At 36.6% G+C, this 19,968-nt stretch overlaps 1 protein-coding gene across 3 annotated transcripts; it reads left to right on the plus strand.

The window, feature by feature from the left end:
- The first annotated feature begins 829 nt into the window (after window positions 1-829).
- On the plus strand, window positions 830-18,404 carry LOC107744118 (phospholipid-transporting ATPase ID-like). Of its 3 annotated transcripts, none has more exons than XM_016557620.1 (29): window positions 830-1,045; window positions 3,125-3,202; window positions 6,539-6,594; window positions 6,687-6,800; window positions 6,936-7,034; window positions 7,145-7,206; window positions 7,308-7,380; window positions 8,358-8,428; window positions 8,527-8,609; window positions 8,817-8,975; window positions 9,046-9,134; window positions 9,219-9,412; window positions 9,819-10,027; window positions 10,105-10,148; window positions 10,483-10,648; window positions 11,281-11,469; window positions 11,585-11,700; window positions 11,777-11,941; window positions 12,063-12,174; window positions 12,277-12,382; window positions 12,466-12,607; window positions 12,730-12,913; window positions 13,111-13,334; window positions 14,697-14,780; window positions 14,874-15,119; window positions 15,711-15,799; window positions 16,599-16,648; window positions 16,737-16,867; window positions 17,565-18,404. In XM_016557620.1, exons 2-29 carry the CDS (start codon window positions 3,148-3,150, stop codon window positions 17,820-17,822), a joined length of 3,570 nt encoding a protein of 1,189 aa, XP_016413106.1. In that variant the 5' UTR covers window positions 830-1,045; window positions 3,125-3,147; the 3' UTR covers window positions 17,823-18,404. The 3 variants fall into 3 exon arrangements, with proteins under 3 accessions (XP_016413106.1, XP_016413108.1, XP_016413107.1); XM_016557621.1 differs by lacking the exons at window positions 830-1,045; window positions 3,125-3,202 and adding exons at window positions 3,995-4,211; window positions 6,291-6,368; XM_016557622.1 differs by lacking the exons at window positions 830-1,045; window positions 3,125-3,202; window positions 16,599-16,648; window positions 16,737-16,867; window positions 17,565-18,404 and adding exons at window positions 3,994-4,211; window positions 6,291-6,368; window positions 15,938-16,367 and having other exon boundaries at window positions 15,711-15,849.
- The last annotated feature ends 1,564 nt before the right edge of the window (window positions 18,405-19,968 follow it).

Genomic DNA, 19,968 nt, shown 5'->3' on the forward strand with positions numbered 1-19,968 from the left:
CACAGGCCTACTGCATGACTTGAGAAGACTTGACATATAGCGCACGACCAATATGAACTGCTTTTATAGTGCTTTTTGCCTTTATTTTAGCATCTGTCCCCATTTACCTGCATTATATGGAAAAGAGCAGCATGAACATTCCGCATAACTATCTTAATTTTTCATCCACAGACCATACAGGTTAAAAACGTCAAATGACACCGTTTTTATTTTTGGGGGAACAGTTCCTTTTCTCTACTCTCTGTTTGTTGCCTGCATCAACAAAAGAGATAATAAAACAGCCCTTTCCTGCAGCTGACGTGTGACATAGTACGCCGTAAACGCAAGCGTGACCTGTTTTTGTAGTGTTTTGATGGCCTGTACTAAGAGATCTGTGCAATAACTCAGTTGTTTATCCTACATAGCAATTAGAGTGCATAGAAGAACTGTCTACTGAGTTATGAACGAGCAAACCTCTTGAGCAATAAAACCATTCATAGCTGTCCAAATTTGAGCTACCCTCTTTAACCTTTAACATCCAGGGAACTTTTCCATTCTCTATAGTAAAAAAATCCAAGTCCCTTTCGGAACCTTTATTTTTAAGAGTTTAAACTATGCAAATGAGGTTTAGATTGGAAGGATTTTACATTATACCAAATTTCAGCCAGTTTCCAGCGACTACGTCATTCCCTCATCTGACTGTTTTACCAGCTTCCCTCTTCCAGCCCACCAGAGTCCAAAGATCATCCACTGTTTGCTTTCCGTCTGTCCCTGGACGTGCTATACTGTAAAATCTCTCTGTTTCCTTCAAGCTTACGCAGTTGTCCAATCACTAACCCCCTTCTTAGGCCACAACTGCAGCCGCTGGCTCCACCCAGCCCTGGAAACCTCTTCCTGACGTCAGGCTACACCCTTAATTTTCACCTGTACTCTAAGGAAGGGGCCTCGTTTGCTGTTGCATTATGGGAACTGTAGTGTTCTTTTCCACGCATGTTTATGGGGTGTTGGTTTATTCTGAAACGCTGCTGTTTCTCTAGGGATCCTGGATGGCAGACGTGTGACTCCGGTATGACACCCTCAGCTGGTGACCTTTTCTGATTTTATTAATGTTTAGTGAGCTAAGAAAGGGAGCATGTTAGACTTCTAAAATGTTTCATTTGAAAGTGGAAGTTTTTTCACTCTCAAACTTGAGTTACCTATTGACATTAGCTAGAGGCACTTGCACCTGTGATGAAGTGCTTAGTTAAAAAAAAAAATACTGAACTTGAGCATGTTACTATTAACATATAACATACCTGTTTCAGTATATACAGAGAGAGAGGAGTATAGATTTGTCAAATGTGAAGTTGAACAGGAACATAACTGAAAATTGCTACTGTAAAAACCTGTTAACTAGTTAACCGTGAGTTACCTTACCATGAAATTACATTTATAAATATAATACATGTAATTTCATGGTAAGTTATTATTAGTAATGATTGTTTGCATACAAGTAAATAGTATTTATCGCCTAGTTATTCATGTAGAAGTAGGCATTTCCTGTGTGACCCATCACATTTTTTATTTACATGGTTTTTGTCGTTAGTTATGTGAATGAGTGTTTTATGCTAATTTATGTTATTTTAGTTCATGTATATTGCATTGTTTCATATTTAGCACTATTACATATGTAACACTGTGTTCTTCATAGTATATTTCATGCTTGCTAGAAAGGCCATTTTGAACGTCATGTAGCCTCGTTGTATCATTATGCTGGTTATTATATGTAAAAATATTAAGCAAATCATTTTATCTTAAGTCTGTTGGTATATTAACATATCATAAATGATACAGTCACCGCAAAAGCTTTCATCACTTTTAGTAATGCATGAATCATCGTCACTTTTTATGTTAACGTTCTGCCAACCACAGCTTCAAGTTTTAAAGAAATGTAACAAAATATAATAATAATTGATCACGTGCATTTGAAAAATCCACACCCTTCTGAGATCTTACATTTTAAAGGATGCTATGTTAAATTTGTGTCTTCGAAGTGAATGATTTCACTTGAAATGTTTAGTTTTTTATGCTTCTAGTGATTCCTTTCATGGGCGTTGGCAATGTGTTGACTTTTGAGCGATCCCAGTTGTTTAAGATTGGGTAATGATAATATTAGATTAGATAAAGAGAGTGAGATGAAGGTGGGTGTGAGTGTGAGTGTGGTCTAATGTTCAGGGTTATGAGCAGCTATCTACAACACTTTTCACTAATTCAATCATTTCTAATAGGGAAAATAATTCATTTAGATACAAAATAGCCTTTTTAGATGCTGTTTTTTATGTATTGATTTTCAGTTTTATTTTTTGACATGTAGACATAATCATTTGGCCTCTAACAGCAATTACAATAATTAGTTATCCTTATTTAAGATCGTCTCTGTGTTATATGAACGAAGACTAACGTCTGAAAACGGCTGCCAGGTGAATAATCTGTGAGATCAGGAAGCACGGCTGTGTGTGTACGGAGAAGGCCTACATGCGCCTCCCATAAATACCCTGCGCTGATAAGACAAGAGCTGTAAAATACACTGAACTTTCTGCCAGTTTATCATTAACCACAGCTAGACACTAACAGAAAGATATCATAATGCATTATGATCAGACTCTATCCAACCTGCAGTTTGTCTGATTTCAATGCTTTGAAGCTACATAAACTGGCTTCAACATCCCTGATTCATCTCTAGCACTAATGAACCTATAGAAAACTCTAGAACAGACTGTTATAGGTCAAACATGTAAATATGGTCACATGGTATTTCAGGGATTTTTCTTTTTACTTAAACAAGGGTTTATTCTTATCATATAAAACACACCATATGCCCACCATTAATGACAAATACTTCAAAAAACAATATGTAATATCTAGCATCCCTGGCTGTGTCCTTACATAAGACAATGCAAACAATGATAGCCATTACAAATCAAAATGATAAAAGTCAAAGATAATTACACAATAGATTGGATACAATTCAACTAGTCCTTATGATTATACAGCTCTTTACTCCAGAAGATTTTGTCAGTTTTCTTCATATTGAATACTTTTTTAATTTAACCATTTAATTTTTGGTTTCTTAAAATGTGTTTTCACGGTTGGTTTCTCTTATCAGCGTGACGATGTGATCAGAGAAACATGGGCTCCCTGCTGTCTGCGTGTGGAATTAACGTGAAGGAAAAAAAAGTAGAAGGTAACATATGTAACCAACTACACCGAACACAGTTTGAAGCCTGAAATATAAAAATAGTGTTCTAGAACATTTTCTTGTTGTTTATAATAATAATAATAATAATAAATATAGCTGCAAGCAGCAATGACCGGGGTTCAAGCACATGAAACACCGTTTTTATTTTTGGGGGAACAGTTCCTTTTCTCTACTCTCTGTTTGTTGCCTGCATCAACAAAAGAGATAATAAAACAGCCCTTTCCTGCAGCTGACGTGTGACATAGTACGCCGTAAACGCAAGCGTGACCTGTTTTTGTAGTGTTTTGATGGCCTGTATTAAGAGATCTGTGCAATATCTCAGTTGTTTATCCTACATAGCAATTAGAGTGCATAGAAGAACTGTCTACTGAGCTATGAACGAGCAAACCTCTTGAGCAATAAAACCATTCATAGCTGTCCAAATTTGAGCTACCCTCTTAAAAAGTAGGTCTTTAACCTTTAACATCCAGGGAACTTTTCCATTCTCTATAGTAAAAAAATCCAAGTCCCTTTCGGAACCTTAATTTTTAAGAGTTTAAACTATGCAAATGAGGTTTAGATTGGAAGAATTTTACATTATACCAAATTTCAGCCAGTTTCCAGCGACTACGTCATTCCCTCATCTGACTGTTTTACCAGCTTCCCTCTTCCAGCCCACCAGAGTCCAAAGATCATCCACTGTTTGCTTTCCGTCTGTCCCTGGACGTGCTATACTGTAAAATCTCTCTGTTTCCTTCAAGCTTACGCAGTTGTCCAATCACTAACCCCCTTCTTAGGCCACAACTGCAGCCGCTGGCTCCACCCAGCCCTGGAAACCTCTTCCTGACGTCAGGCTACACCCTTAATTTTCACCTGTACTCTAAGGAAGGGGCCTCGTTTGCTGTTGCATTATGGGAACTGTAGTGTTCTTTTCCACGCATGTTTATGGGGTGTTGGTTTATTCTGAAACGCTGCTGTTTCTCTAGGGATCCTGGATGGCAGACGTGTGACTCCGGTATGACACCCTCAGCTGGTGACCTTTTCTGATTTTATTAATGTTTAGTGAGCTAAGAAAGGGAGCATGTTAGACTTCTAAAATGTTTCATTTGAAAGTGGAAGTTTTTTCACTCTCAAACTTGAGTTACCTATTGACATTAGCTAGAGGCACTTGCACCTGTGATGAAGTGCTTAGTTAAAAAAAAAAATACTGAACTTGAGCATGTTACTATTAACATATAACATACCTGTTTCAGTATATACAGAGAGAGAGGAGTATAGATTTGTCAAATGTGAAGTTGAACAGGAACATAACTGAAAATTGCTACTGTAAAAACCTGTTAACTAGTTAACCGTGAGTTACCTTACCATGAAATTACATTTATAAATATAATACATGTAATTTCATGGTAAGTTATTATTAGTAATGATTGTTTGCATACAAGTAAATAGTATTTATCGCCTAGTTATTCATGTAGAAGTAGGCATTTCCTGTGTGACCCATCACATTTTTTATTTACATGGTTTTTGTCGTTAGTTATGTGAATGAGTGTTTTATGCTAATTTATGTTATTTTAGTTCATGTATATTGCATTGTTTCATATTTAGCACTATTACATATGTAACACTGTGTTCTTCATAGTATATTTCATGCTTGCTAGAAAGGCCATTTTGAACGTCATGTAGCCTCGTTGTATCATTATGCTGGTTATTATATGTAAAAATATTAAGCAAATCATTTTATCTTAAGTCTGTTGGTATATTAACATATCATAAATGATACAGTCACCGCAAAAGCTTTCATCACTTTTAGTAATGCATGAATCATCGTCACTTTTTATGTTAACGTTCTGCCAACCACAGCTTCAAGTTTTAAAGAAATGTAACAAAATATAATAATAATTGATCACGTGCATTTGAAAAATCCACACCCTTCTGAGATCTTACATTTTAAAGGATGCTATGTTAAATTTGTGTCTTCGAAGTGAATGATTTCACTTGAAATGTTTAGTTTTTTATGCTTCTAGTGATTCCTTTCATGGGCGTTGGCAATGTGTTGACTTTTGAGCGATCCCAGTTGTTTAAGATTGGGTAATGATAATATTAGATTAGATAAAGAGAGTGAGATGAAGGTGGGTGTGAGTGTGAGTGTGGTCTAATGTTCAGGGTTATGAGCAGCTATCTACAACACTTTTCACTAATTCAATCATTTCTAATAGGGAAAATAATTCATTTAGATACAAAATAGCCTTTTTAGATGCTGTTTTTTATGTATTGATTTTCAGTTTTATTTTTTGACATGTAGACATAATCATTTGGCCTCTAACAGCAATTACAATAATTAGTTATCCTTATTTAAGATCGTCTCTGTGTTATATGAACGAAGACTAACGTCTGAAAACGGCTGCCAGGTGAATAATCTGTGAGATCAGGAAGCACGGCTGTGTGTGTACGGAGAAGGCCTACATGCGCCTCCCATAAATACCCTGCGCTGATAAGACAAGAGCTGTAAAATACACTGAACTTTCTGCCAGTTTATCATTAACCACAGCTAGACACTAACAGAAAGATATCATAATGCATTATGATCAGACTCTATCCAACCTGCAGTTTGTCTGATTTCAATGCTTTGAAGCTACATAAACTGGCTTCAACATCCCTGATTCATCTCTAGCACTAATGAACCTATAGAAAACTCTAGAACAGACTGTTATAGGTCAAACATGTAAATATGGTCACATGGTATTTCAGGGATTTTTCTTTTTACTTAAACAAGGGTTTATTCTTATCATATAAAACACACCATATGCCCACCATTAATGACAAATACTTCAAAAAACAATATGTAATATCTAGCATCCCTGGCTGTGTCCTTACATAAGACAATGCAAACAATGATAGCCATTACAAATCAAAATGATAAAAGTCAAAGATAATTACACAATAGATTGGATACAATTCAACTAGTCCTTATGATTATACAGCTCTTTACTCCAGAAGATTTTGTCAGTTTTCTTCATATTGAATACTTTTTTAATTTAACCATTTAATTTTTGGTTTCTTAAAATGTGTTTTCACGGTTGGTTTCTCTTATCAGCGTGACGATGTGAACAGAGAAACATGGGCTCCCTGCTGTCTGCGTGTGGAATTAACGTGAAGGAAAAAAAAGTAGAAGGTAACATATGTAACCAACTACACCGAACACAGTTTGAAGCCTGAAATATAAAAATAGTGTTCTAGAACATTTTCTTGTTGTTTATAATAATAATAATAATAATTATTATTTATTTTCTAGTCTGTTCTTTTTCTTTGTTTATATGGTGCTTTTGTATTTTATTTCCTCAGAGGAGAGGCATTTGCGAGCTAACGACAGGGAGTTCAACCTGTCGTTTAAGTATGCGGTGAGTAGGAAAATACTAATATATTTTTTATTCAACATTTTTTTTGGAGCATACTGTGAGCGGTTTTTTTATTTTTATGTGTGTCCTTATAGAACAATGCCATCAAGACCTCCAAGTACAACGTGTTCACCTTCCTCCCTCTCAATCTGTTTGAGCAGTTTCAAAGACTGGCCAATGCCTACTTTGTCTTTCTTCTCATCTTACTGGTATCTTAACCTGTTGAATCCACCTCAATTAGATTACCACATTATTACAGCAATTTAAAATGTTGAAAAAGCATGTAAGAAGCCTTACAGAGTAAGAAAAGTTCTAACAGGCTTCACCGTGTTTGTGTTGCACAGCTGATTCCTCAGATCTCGTCTCTGTCCTGGTTCACGACTGTAGTTCCGCTGCTGCTGGTGCTGTCTATAACTCTAGCCAAAGATCTCTCTGACGACATCGTGAGTCCACTTCCTGTCTATGTCCAATACAGACAACAGCGTGTTTGACTGTCCATTCATATGATCCCTCTCTGTTGCTTTTTTGTTCCCATGTTCATCCTACAACACAGACCAGACACAAGAATGACAAACATGTGAACAACAGAGAAGTAGAAGTGCTCATTGATGGAGAGTAAGTGTCCAACCTCTGTGTATATGACGTTACTTTATCTTTTGACCAAATGCATTTCCAAAATGAATTTGTGATAAATGAAAAGTCATGGTTTCAAACAGGTTGAAGAGTGAAAAATGGATGAATGTTCAAGTGGGTGACATTGTCAAGCTGGAAAACAATGAGTTTGTCACAGTAAGTTTATAGCAGGCCTATTGATGTTACACTACACTATAACACTATATAACACTCCAAACATGTAATGAATACAGTATATGGCAAACAACTGTCTGATGATGTTGCCGGAACAGTGTTGTTATGGTTAACTAAAACTATTTTGTTATTTGAAATAAAGTTGAAAAAAAAAAAACCCCAAAATATAAAAATTTGATTAAAATATTTAGGTTAAAAAAGTTACTAAATTAAAAGGCAACTGTAAGTTATTATTTTATTTTTTTTTACCTTGAAATACCAGTTTGCTCACCAAACGTACCGAATTAAATATGCAAATTCGGTGAGGGAAATTCGCAAAAGGGGCGGATTGCTTTAAGGCAGCAACAAATGCACGTGTATCTGGCTAGAAAGCATACTGCAAAAACCGGAAGCTAACAATAAATGACATTTTCTACCTATTAGATTGTGTTTTATTAACGTCTACACCTACCCCCAACCCTAAACCTACCCCTTACAATAATGCAAAAATAATAATTATTGTTGTGCAGTGTGTATTGTTTGTACGTTATGACAGAGATGTATTTACGACAGTGAACTCCACTCACTTAACTGTAGGGGGCTCCAAAGTCACAAAAATACACACAACTACATACATTTGATTTAAGTTGAATTACTACTGAACTAAATCGGAAATAAAAATTAATAAAAGCTAAATAGCTTTAAAAAGCTAAAAACTAAAAATGACTAAAGCACATAAAATGACTAAATCTTAAACTAAAATGAAAACTGAAAAATATAAAAATAAAAGCAACATATTTATAAAAACAATAATAGTATGTAAATAATTCTAAACTAACATTGCCAGAACTCAGAAACATAAAGTTAATAAATAAATAACAAGAACTGGTTTCTTACTGTTATTTTTCGGTCTTTTTAATCATTACTACTGTATGATAAACTGATAAATTAACCTATCTCTATTGTTTCCTGTGCTACAGGCAGATTTGTTGTTACTCTCTAGCAGTGAACCTCTCAACCTCATCTATATTGAGACGGCTGAGCTGGACGGGTTAGTATCTAAGCATGTGAATGTAAACATGAACTTGTTCATCTGTTATTATTGTGTACCAGAGTCATCGTCTGCCTCTCTTTCCTTGTCTGTCACAGGGAGACCAACCTGAAGGTGAAACAGGCTCTGACACTCACAGGAGACCTGGGCAATGACATCCAGAAACTTGCAGCATTCAATGGTGAGCGACAGATGCACATAATGTGTCTGCAAAGAATCTTCACAATATCAGGTTGCTAGGGCATTGCTAAGTGGTTTGTGAGGTGTTCTGAGTGGTTGCTAGGGCATTACTAATAGTGAACTGCATAAAGGCATGCCTGCTGTTTACAACCCTTCATATATAATATAACATGAGTCTCCTTATTAAATACAGTATTGTATATCTCAGGTGAGGTGCGCTGTGAGCCTCCAAACAACCGTCTGGATAAGTTCACAGGAACTCTGACGTTGAGAGGAGAGACGTTTGCTCTGGATAATGAGAGGATTCTGCTCAGAGGATGTACCCTCAGAAACACAGAGTGGTGCTTCGGCCTGGTGGTGTTTGGAGGTGCGTAATCACAACCTAGAAATGGCCGTATGAAATCTATTTATCTATAGCTTTGTTCAAATCCGTTTAGGTCCTGACACAAAACTCATGCAGAACTCTGGCAAATCCATCTTCAAGAGAACCAGCATTGATCGTCTCATGAATGTCCTGGTGATCTTTGTAAGTAGATGTGTGTAATTATGTTCATAAAAACGTTTGAGTAATAAAATGTTTAATTTCACATCCTGCTTATTTGTTTGTTAGATTTTTGGTTTTCTGGCCTTCCTGTGCACCATCTTGTCCATTGGGAATGGCATTTGGGAATACCAAGAGGGGAATTCCTTCATTACTTTCCTCCCCAGGGCCGATGGGGCGAATGCATCTCTCTCAGCATTTCTCACCTTCTGGTCCTACGTCATCATCCTCAACACTGTGGTTCCCATCTCTCTCTATGTCAGGTCAGATGCTGCAATAACTTATATTACGTGAAAATCGAGATTTATATCTTCAATACCTGGAAAATGAAAATTCTGTCATTATTTACTCACCATGTCATTCCAAACCTGTATGACCTTCTTTCTTCTTCTGGAACATAGAAGATATTTTGAACAAATTTTGGTAATGGTAACAATGGAAATCAATGGGAACCAAAACTGTTTGTTTACCAACATTCTCAATATTTGATTTTAAACAATGTAAAACAAAGTAAGTTAGGATGCAAAATGAGAAAGAGATATTTATACCAAATACAACAAAAATAGTTAAATCTTTCAAATTATTTTGCTGATATTATAATTTGTAATAAAATAAAATAGTATAAAATTATAAAAAAAATGCTAGTGAACTTTTTTGCCCTTTCTATAGTGTTGAGATCCTTCGTCTGGGGAACAGTTATTTCATTGACTGGGACTGTAAAATGTACCACGTCAAGAGTAACACACCAGCCCAGGCCAGGACGACCACTCTCAATGAGGAGCTGGGTCAGATCAAATATATCTTCTCTGATAAGACGGGAACTTTAACCCAGAACATCATGACCTTCAACAGGTGCTCCATCAACGGAAAATCATATGGTAAGAGCTCAAAGAGTTGTCACAGAGTCAACAATTTCAACTAAAGGGTAGAATTGAACTGTTTTTATGTTCCTCAGGTGAGGTTGTGGACTTTGCCGGGCAGAGGGTTGAAGTCACTGAGGTTAGTGGTCAAAACATTGACAAATTTATTTTATTTTATTTTTATAACTTAAAAGCTACAGGTAAGTCCATAGTTGGTGTCCTAAGGACAATGTCACAGTCTCTATATGAGAAGTCAAAAACTGTATTACACAAATGCATATTTTCTCTAGAAGCGGTTTTGTTTGTTTAACTTTAACGGTGGTAATGTTTTCTTTTTTTTGTTTTTTACCCCAATATTCAGTATTTCTCACAAATATTCACTGAAGTAAAAAGTGTGATTCTACTCTCCCCTGGGAATTGAAAAAACATCTCTTTTCCTTACTCATTCTTTCTATGTTCTTCCCCATTTATAGAAGACAGAGAAAGTTGATTTCTCCTGGAACTCTCTTGCCGACCCAAAGTTCTGTTTCCATGACCACAAGCTGGTGGAAGCGGTAAAGTCAGGCTCTCCAGAGGTCCAGGCCTTCTTCCGTCTGCTGGCGCTCTGCCACACTGTCATGCCTGAGGAAAAAACAGAAGGTGAGTGCCATCTAGTGCATGCTCTGCAACACTATTAGTTATTCGCAATAGATTGCCAATGTATTTATATACAGATTACATTGATACGATCAAATCATTCTGCAGTAGATATTGAAATTAAGTTCTCAAAATTTCAAACATTTATTTATTTGTTCGATCAAAAATACAGTAATAATATAAAATATTATTGCAATTTAACATAAATGTTTTCTATTTTAATATGATTTAAAATGTAATTTAATACTGTGATGCAAAGCTGAATTTTCAGCATCGTTACTCCAGTCTTCAGTGTCACATGATCCTTCAGAAATCATTCCTAAATGCTGATTTGTTGCTCATAAAAGCATTTCTTATTATTATCAGTGTTGAAAACAGTTAATGCCTAATATTTTTTTTCAGGATTCTCTGAGTAGAAAGTTTAAAATGACAGCATAAAATATTTTATAACTTTATAAATATCACCTTTAAACAATTTAATGCATCCTTTCTGAATAAAAACATTACTTAATCATTATAACACACACTTTATTATCCACTTCTTATGCAAAATACAACAAATAATTTTCATAAATCAGCCTCATATTTGTTTCTTCTTTATCATTTTCTACATGTATATTTTTGTTTCTCCACAGGAGAGCTATTTTACCAGGCTCAGTCTCCAGACGAGGGGGCTCTAGTCACCGCAGCAAGGAATTTCGGCTTCGTATTTCGTTCTCGTACCCCAGAGACCATCTCTCTGGTGGAGATGGGAGTGCCCACCACCTACGAGCTACTGGCAGTGCTGGACTTCAACAACGTCCGCAAGAGGATGTCTGTTATTGGTGAGACCATGTGCTGCTGATACCCTTCTGAAATAAGGAGGAACATTATAAGGATAAGGGAAACATTCCGAAATACAACAATACAATGTCTTTAAGTAAATGTGCGGTTCTTCAGTTCGTAGTCCAGAGGGCAAGCTGACACTGTACTGTAAGGGAGCCGACACAATTATCTACGAGAGGCTGCATCCATCAACCTCCAAACTCATGGAGGTCACCACAGAACATCTTAACGTGAGTTACATCTGTGTGTTCCATTAGACTGTGTGAGTGTGTGTAAGCTACTCATGTCTGACTAACACAATCCCAGGAATATGCTGGAGAGGGTCTGAGGACATTGGCTTTGGCCTATAAAGACTTAGACGAAGACGAGTTTGAGAAATGGAAAGAGCGCCACCATGAGGCCAGCACCACGCTGGAGGACCGTGAGGCAAAACTGGACACAATTTATGAAGAGATTGAGAAAGATTTACTGGTAAAGTCACCATCACACAGAATGCTTAAGTGTTGCAAGAGTGTTTGCTTAGGATAGGATAGGATTTCTCTTATTTCTGAGTTTCTATTCTTATGTGAAGTTTGTTTATGTGTGCATTCAGCTTCTTGGTGCTTCTGCGGTTGAGGATAAACTTCAAGATGGCGTGCCTCAGACCATTGAGCAGCTCGCCAAAGCTGACATCAAAATCTGGGTGTTGACTGGAGACAAACAGGGTAAGTTACTTGCCACAAATTGAGCTTTTAATGGCTGCTAAACCTTCTATGCTGGTTTAAATGTTCACTACTGTTCATGCACACCATTGCAATGTCCCACAGAGACGGCTGAGAACATTGGTTATTCTTGTAATATGCTGCGAGAGGAAATGAAAGAGATCTTCATAGTGGCCAGCAACACAGCAGAGGAAGTGCGAGAGGAGCTTGTGTGAGTTTCATCTGTCTCTCCTTCTCCCAAACCATTTCAAATGGATCACGTTTGAAATTAAGAGAGCCATACTCTATGTTCAGGAATGCCAGGAAAAAGATGTCACCAGAATCAGGGGATGAGCCACCCATTGAGAAAAGCAGACTTCTGGGTAAAAAATCTCAGGTGGTGGAAGACGAGAAGGTTGATGGAGAGTACGGACTGGTAATTAACGGCCACAGTCTGGTAAGAGAAATTGTTTTATTAATCGAAAATAGGATCTATTTGTCATCTTCTTCGATACTACTCAACAGTTGATTAGTAGAAAATGGTTTTAATCCTTGCATCTCCCAATACTCTGTGCCCAGGCATTTGCTCTGCAGAAGGACGTGCATTTGGAGCTCTTGAGGACCGCATGTATGTGCCAAACGGTCATCTGTTGCAGGGTCACTCCTCTCCAGAAAGCTCAAGTGGTGGAACTTGTCAAGAAGCACAAGAAAGTTGTGACTTTAGCTATTGGAGATGGAGCCAATGACGTCAGCATGATCAAAAGTGAGTGTTTCTCACAAAGAGAGATGGCATGAATAAGATTATATGCACTTATAAGAAACAATGAGCCAGTGTCAAACTGGGAACTTTACAATATAAACATTATATGGATTTACTTAAGACTAGTGTGCTAAAATCATTTACCAACCTTGTTTGTTTAAAAATGTATCCAATCTTTCAACTGCTCATGACCTTTATAGCTGCACATATCGGCGTTGGCATTAGTGGGCAGGAGGGCATGCAGGCGGTTCTCTCCAGTGACTTCTCCTTCGCTCAGTTCCGTTACCTCCAGCGCCTCCTGTTGGTCCACGGCCGCTGGTCCTATCTGCGCATGTGTAAGTTTCTGCGCTACTTCTTCTACAAGAACTTCACCTTCACCTTTGTCCACTTCTGGTACGGCTTCTTCTGCGGCTTCTCTGCACAGGTGAGATGGATTTAAAAAAAAATCATTTCACATGAATTTGGTTTACAGTTTAGCGATAGACCAGGCAGTTCAATCAGATGATATTTGGTCTTTTTGAGAAAACTCTGCCGAAATGTACTCTACCTACCATTAGTTCCATTTTTTTTAATTGAATATTGATTTTAATTCAATTTAACAAATCTGTGTACTATATTTGATATCATGAAAGTATATATATATATATACAGATCTTTAAAAAGTTCAAAAATCTTGTTGTTTATTATGTTATCATGTTTTTATTGTGTTTTATTGTTAGTTAGCTAGTATTTATAGTTATTGTTTACCTAATCAAAATAACCCAACTGCAGTTTGATTGAGATTAATTGGAATGTACAATGAAAAAACATGATTTTTGAAAATTGTCAAAAACAGAGTTATCTGTTTTTGCAAATGAGCTCTTCATATATATATATATATATATATATATATATATATATATATACACACACACACACACATGAAGAGTTTATTTGCAAAAACCATGAAAAAAACATTTGCAAAAAAACAATTAAAAAAATCATGTTTTTATTAAGTTACCATGTTTTTATTGTGTTTTGTGTTAGCTGTATTTTTTTGTTATTTTTTAACCTAATCAAAATAACCCAACTGCAGTTTGATTGAGATTAATTGGAATGCACAATGAAAAAACATGATTTTTTAAAATTGTTATCATTGAAAATCTTTTTTTGCAAATAAACTCTTCATATATGTACATGTGTGTGTGTGTGTGTGTGTATATATATATATATATATATATATATAAAATTAGACTATTAGTAAATAAATAAATCAGTAAATACAATTAATTATTGAGGTACATTTTACAATTACAAAAAACTGCAAGTAACACATTGAATTAAACATAGAAAACGTAGAAAAACTGAAATTGTATTTTCATATTTAATTCAATGTGTTACTTGCAGTTTTTTTGTAATTGTAAAATTTACTAGCAATTTCTGAGAGAAAAACAGAAAATTTGTATACAATATTGTATATTTTTTCAAGAATTAATTCTAAATTAAACTAATTCAATTTTTCCAATTCAGATTTGAGTGATAATGTGAACTGTAAAATGTCCAAGAATGTTTTAGCACACATCTTAACCGAAACGTTTGATTGTCGATTGCTCTGTTACAAAATAAAAATAAATGACAAGACATTAAGATGCAGCGAGTGCAGATCCTTTATCTGAAAGTGATACTACTGATCGATCTACACACCCAAAACTAAAGTTGAGCTCAGTGATTTTTATTTTTTCGTGAGCATACATCTTACAAATTACTAATTTGTTCCTAATTTTTGTGTTCTCTGCTCTCTCCATAGACTGTGTATGATGAGTGGTTCATTACGCTCTACAACCTGGTGTATGCGGCTTTACCTGTTATTGGCCTCAGTCTCTTTGATCAAGTATGTCATATATCAATATACCCCACCCCTGGATTAGCATGCTATTCAGCATCATTGAACTCAATTCATTCATGAACATGTGTGTATGTGCAGGATGTAAATGACCGCTGGAGTTTCCAGTACCCCCAGCTGTACGCTCCGGGTCAGCTGAACCAGTATTTCAGTAAGATGGCCTTCGCAAGGATCCTTCTGCACAGCTGCTACAGCTCACTTGTCCTCTTCTTCATCCCTTGGGCAGCCATGTGCGACACCGTCAGAGATGATGGCAAAGACATTGCAGATTATCAATCATTTGCCCTGCTAGCGCAGACCTGCCTGCTCATTGCCGTCAGCGTGCAGGTAAATTCTCATTTAACAGTATACACACACACACACACACACACACACACACAATGCACAACAGTTATTGAGAATTACCATCTTACTCAAAAATTTAATAATCTATATATTGTACATTTTAGAAATAGATATATTGGACACATACTGTATAGTGACCCTAAAATCATTTGGACAATTTTTCGGAACCTAAACCTGTTTTGTTTGAAAAATGTGTTGTGTATGTAGTTTCTTATTTTTTAAACAAGTATTTATTTGATCAAAAATACATTAAAAACAGTGAAATTGTGAAATATTATAATTTTAAAAAACTTCTATTTGAATATATTTTAAAATTATATTTTACACCAGTTTTCAGTGTATGATCCTTCAGAAATCATTCTAATATGCTGATTTGCTGCTTAAGAAACATTTTATATTATGCGCTGAAAACAGTTGAACTACTTAATATTTTTATGAAACCCTGCCACAATACATTTTTTCCAGGATTTTTAGATGAAGAGAATGTTCCGAAGAAATTCATTCATTTGAAATAGAAACCCCAAACCTTTGAATGGTAGATGCAAACTAACCCTATGTTTATGTGTGTTTAAGCTGGGTTTGGACACGTACTATTGGACAGCAGTGAATCAGTTCTTCCTGTGGGGCAGTCTGTCGGTGTATTTTGCCGTCACCTTCACCATGTACAGCAACGGCATGTACTTGATCTTCACGTCGTCTTTTCCTTTCATTGGTGAGTGTCCCTCCATCCCAACCACATCTGCTCATCCTGCTGTTTGTGTGTTTTAAGCAGCTCCAAATGACTCTCCAATTTTTCTCAGGCACTGCAAGAAACTCCCTGAACCAGCCGAACGTGTGGCTGACCATCTTCCTAACCACCATATTGTGCATATTGCCTGTGGTTGCAAAACGGTTCCTCTTCATCCAACTCAAGCCCACTATCAACGACAAGGTGGGTTCAAATTTTGTTGTCACCTCAGTTGATTGACAGGCGATCTGACCAATCATAACGCTGAATCTGCTATTTTGTTCGACAAACAAATCGGTTGATTAACGTCGGTGGACTTGAACTTGAAAAATTTCATTTGACTCATTTGGACTCATTCTTGACTCTGACACGACCCTCCTCTGGTCTTGGTCTTGACTTGGACTCGAATGAGCTGGTTTTGACTACAACTCTGCAATATATGAACCCAAAAGACATGAGATTTCATATTTTTTTCCCCAGTAGAATATCGTATGATGGAGTTTGACTGGCATCACAGGCATCTTGTACGACACGTTTACTATTTATAGTCATTTTTGCTCCAAAACTGCGTTCAGACTCTCTCAGGCAATGCGCCAGTTCTCGACAGGATGACAATGTGAGATCTTCCTCCCTTTATGAGTAGAAGGCATGTGTCGAATGAGTCAGAGCTGTGGGATGCAGTGGCACGGCTGCAGCACAGCATCATCGGTGTATTTTGCCGTCACCTTCACCATGTACAGCAACGGCATGTACTTGATCTTCACGTCGTCTTTTCCTTTCATTGGTGAGTGTCCCTCCATCCCAACCACATCTGCTCATCCTGCTGTTTGTGTGTTTTAAGCAGCTCCAAATGACTCTCCAATTTTTCTCAGGCACTGCAAGAAACTCCCTGAACCAGCCGAACGTGTGGCTGACCATCTTCCTAACCACCATATTGTGCATATTGCCTGTGGTTGCAAAACGGTTCCTCTTCATCCAACTCAAGCCCACTATCAACGACAAGGTGGGTTCAAATTTTGTTGTCACCTCAGTTGATTGACAGGCGATCTGACCAATCATAACGCTGAATCTGCTATTTTGTTCGACAAACAAATCGGTTGATTAACGTCGGTGGACTTGAACTTGAAAAATTTCATTTGACTCATTTGGACTCATTCTTGACTCTGACACGACCCTCCTCTGGTCTTGGTCTTGACTTGGACTCGAATGAGCTGGTTTTGACTACAACTCTGCAATATATGAACCCAAAAGACATGAGATTTCATATTTTTTTCCCCAGTAGAATATCGTATGATGGAGTTTGACTGGCATCACAGGCATCTTGTACGACACGTTTACTATTTATAGTCATTTTTGCTCCAAAACTGCGTTCAGACTCTCTCAGGCAATGCGCCAGTTCTCGACAGGATGACAATGTGAGATCTTCCTCCCTTTATGAGTAGAAGGCATGTGTCGAATGAGTCAGAGCTGTGGGATGCAGTGGCACGGCTGCAGCACAGCATCACGCTGAGGCGTAATGTCAAGGTTATTTCTGGAATCCACAATCAGTGGTGTCACAATCTCATGAGCAGGAGTCATTCATAAACAAAATGACTACAACTTGAGCCTTATGCTTTTTCCTTCTTCTGTGTTTTTGATACTAATTGTATTCTTTCCTTTCAGTATACCGTATATTTTCTTCTCATTCTTCTGCTCTACAGGTGCGTCATGAGGTCAGACAGGCCAAAGCTGTGCCTCCGCCGCCTCCTCGCAAATTCCCTCGACGACGAATCAGTACGCGGCGATCTGGTTACGCCTTCTCTCATGCTCGCGGTTATGGAGACCTTGTCACCTCTGGACGCTTTCTGCGTATTCCAGTTAAGAGCAGACCAGCTCTTTTCCCCCACACTGACACTCCGGTGGCTGACAGCACACCTCAGACTTATCGAACCATCTTCGAGGAGGCTCAGAGTCCCTAAAGCTCCTTATTCTGTTGTATATGTACTTGTGATGACTTGCCGTCAAGCTTGATTTCACCTTCAGCATTGGTAATATTTAAATAATAAAGGAGAGAGATTCTTGGAGGGGCTTAAAAATATTTCACATATGAGTAAGTGAGATTGTGAAGCGAGCCTGTGAAGCTTTGAATCAGTAAGAAGCTGGTTTTAGCTGTGATTAGTGGCTGAAAATCATGTTATAAAACTTGAGAGTTTTCTTAATGTTGTATTAACAGCACCTATGCACACAGAAACACTTGAAAATAAAATCACCCATGTGGTTCCTTGTGTATTAAGACCAGAGGACATAATAAATATATATTTTTTAATTTTAGGACATTAGAATGTTCATCTCGCCATTAGCCTGTCCACATAAAAAGAGGCCTAGAGATTATTCAAGAAGAGCTTCATACAAGCAGATTTCATTTGCTTGTAATTGTGTATGACAGTTTCGTAGATGTTTTGTATGTTTCTTTTTTGATGTTTTTTATCAATGAATATTTGAAATGGTCACCAAAATGCTTTGATTTGACATACTTTATCATGTTTTGTACAAAGATGCAAATGTGCCTTGATTAGTGATAAATACAATAAACTTAAAAACTACAAAAATCTTTTTGCTTTTTTTTAATTGTATTTGTCTAATTGTTATATGTATCAAGAATCAGATTAAATCTATTTTATTAGTATTTGTAGTAATATATGTTCAGCACTGAGCTCAATGCATTTGTGAAACAAACCATTTTAAGCAAATTCAAATTTTTCCGTTTTTCTTCAATAAAATATATGGATCCACTTTATATTACGTATCTTTTAACTACTATGTAACAACATTTAAATGATTTGATACAATGTACTTATTGTGTACATTACATATTTTTTACAGTACATAAAAAAACATGTAATTATATCTTTATTTCTTTAGAACTGTTAAACTCTACCCCTGCCCTTCAACCTAACCATACCACAAAACCTGCCCCTAACCTTATACATTTTCCACCTCAACAGCAGCAATACAACTTGAACACAATAAGTACATTGTATCAAACAATTCTTTTGTTTTTTTAAATACAGTACGTACAGTAAATTAAAGACACCTAATATAAAATGGGAGCAAACAAATAAGCATAAAGCATTCTTATAAAGAAAACATTTACAAGAACAACATAGTGTCTCTTTTGGAAACTGCATCTGTAAGAACACTTTGTAAGGCCTGTCCTTACTATACAATATTACATAGTTTTGAGCTTTCCTCCAATGTACTTATAGATTTTTTTTAGAACAGATGATTATCCTCATGTTGCCTTCATGTCCATATCAAAACAAAATGATTACAAGACTTCCCCTTGAAAAACAAGGTTGATGGAATGTTCCAGTTTGTCATTGTTTTCTGCTTGAGTGTACTGGATGAGCTTGATGAAAATGTACAGGAGTTTTGACTATTTCATCATATTTTAGCTTCCACGTGACATAAATTTGCCAATGTGCATCATTCAGTATATGCTATCTACAGTTGTTCTTTGTTGATTAGAAACGATGGCATACAAATATTTTTGGGGCATCTTCTAGTTCTACTGATTTAGGTCAGTAGATTACCAGTAAAGCCAGTGAGCTTTTTGATATATAATCTGATGAGTTTGTTGTTGTTTACCATGTGTGTGGTGGAGACAAATTATGAGCTGTTCCCTAATGCGTTGTTGAATTGAGAGACAAAGTCAGTCAGTCAGGCGAAGGGATTTAGCCACCTTTCCCAGTAGTGCCTACAGCAGATGTTTGTGAGATTATCCATATCCATGCGTCATCAAAGGCAAGAGTCTGTCAACTTGTTATTAGAGTGACGGGGAGACGAGGACAACCAAAAACTGACCTCTTTCCACTTTTTTGGATTAAATTGAATGGGATAAAAGATACATATAACAGTTCTTTCATGTAATATTTTGGGTGAACCAATCATTTAATCTAAAAATTTGATCCAGTTCACAAAACCAGTCTGTCTAAATGATTTGTGAATCATAAATGATAATTTGCTCCTTCAGCAAGATTTGGAATATAGTGCCGTAGTTGTATGGACCACTTTTATATTGCTTTTTTGTGTCCTTTTTGAGGCTTGGAAAGTCTAGTTCCCATT

Source organism: Sinocyclocheilus rhinocerous, unplaced genomic scaffold (assembly GCF_001515625.1).
Source record: "Sinocyclocheilus rhinocerous isolate Xijiao unplaced genomic scaffold, SAMN03320098_v1.1 scaffold287, whole genome shotgun sequence".
NCBI classification, from domain to species: Eukaryota; Metazoa; Chordata; class Actinopteri; order Cypriniformes; family Cyprinidae; genus Sinocyclocheilus; species Sinocyclocheilus rhinocerous.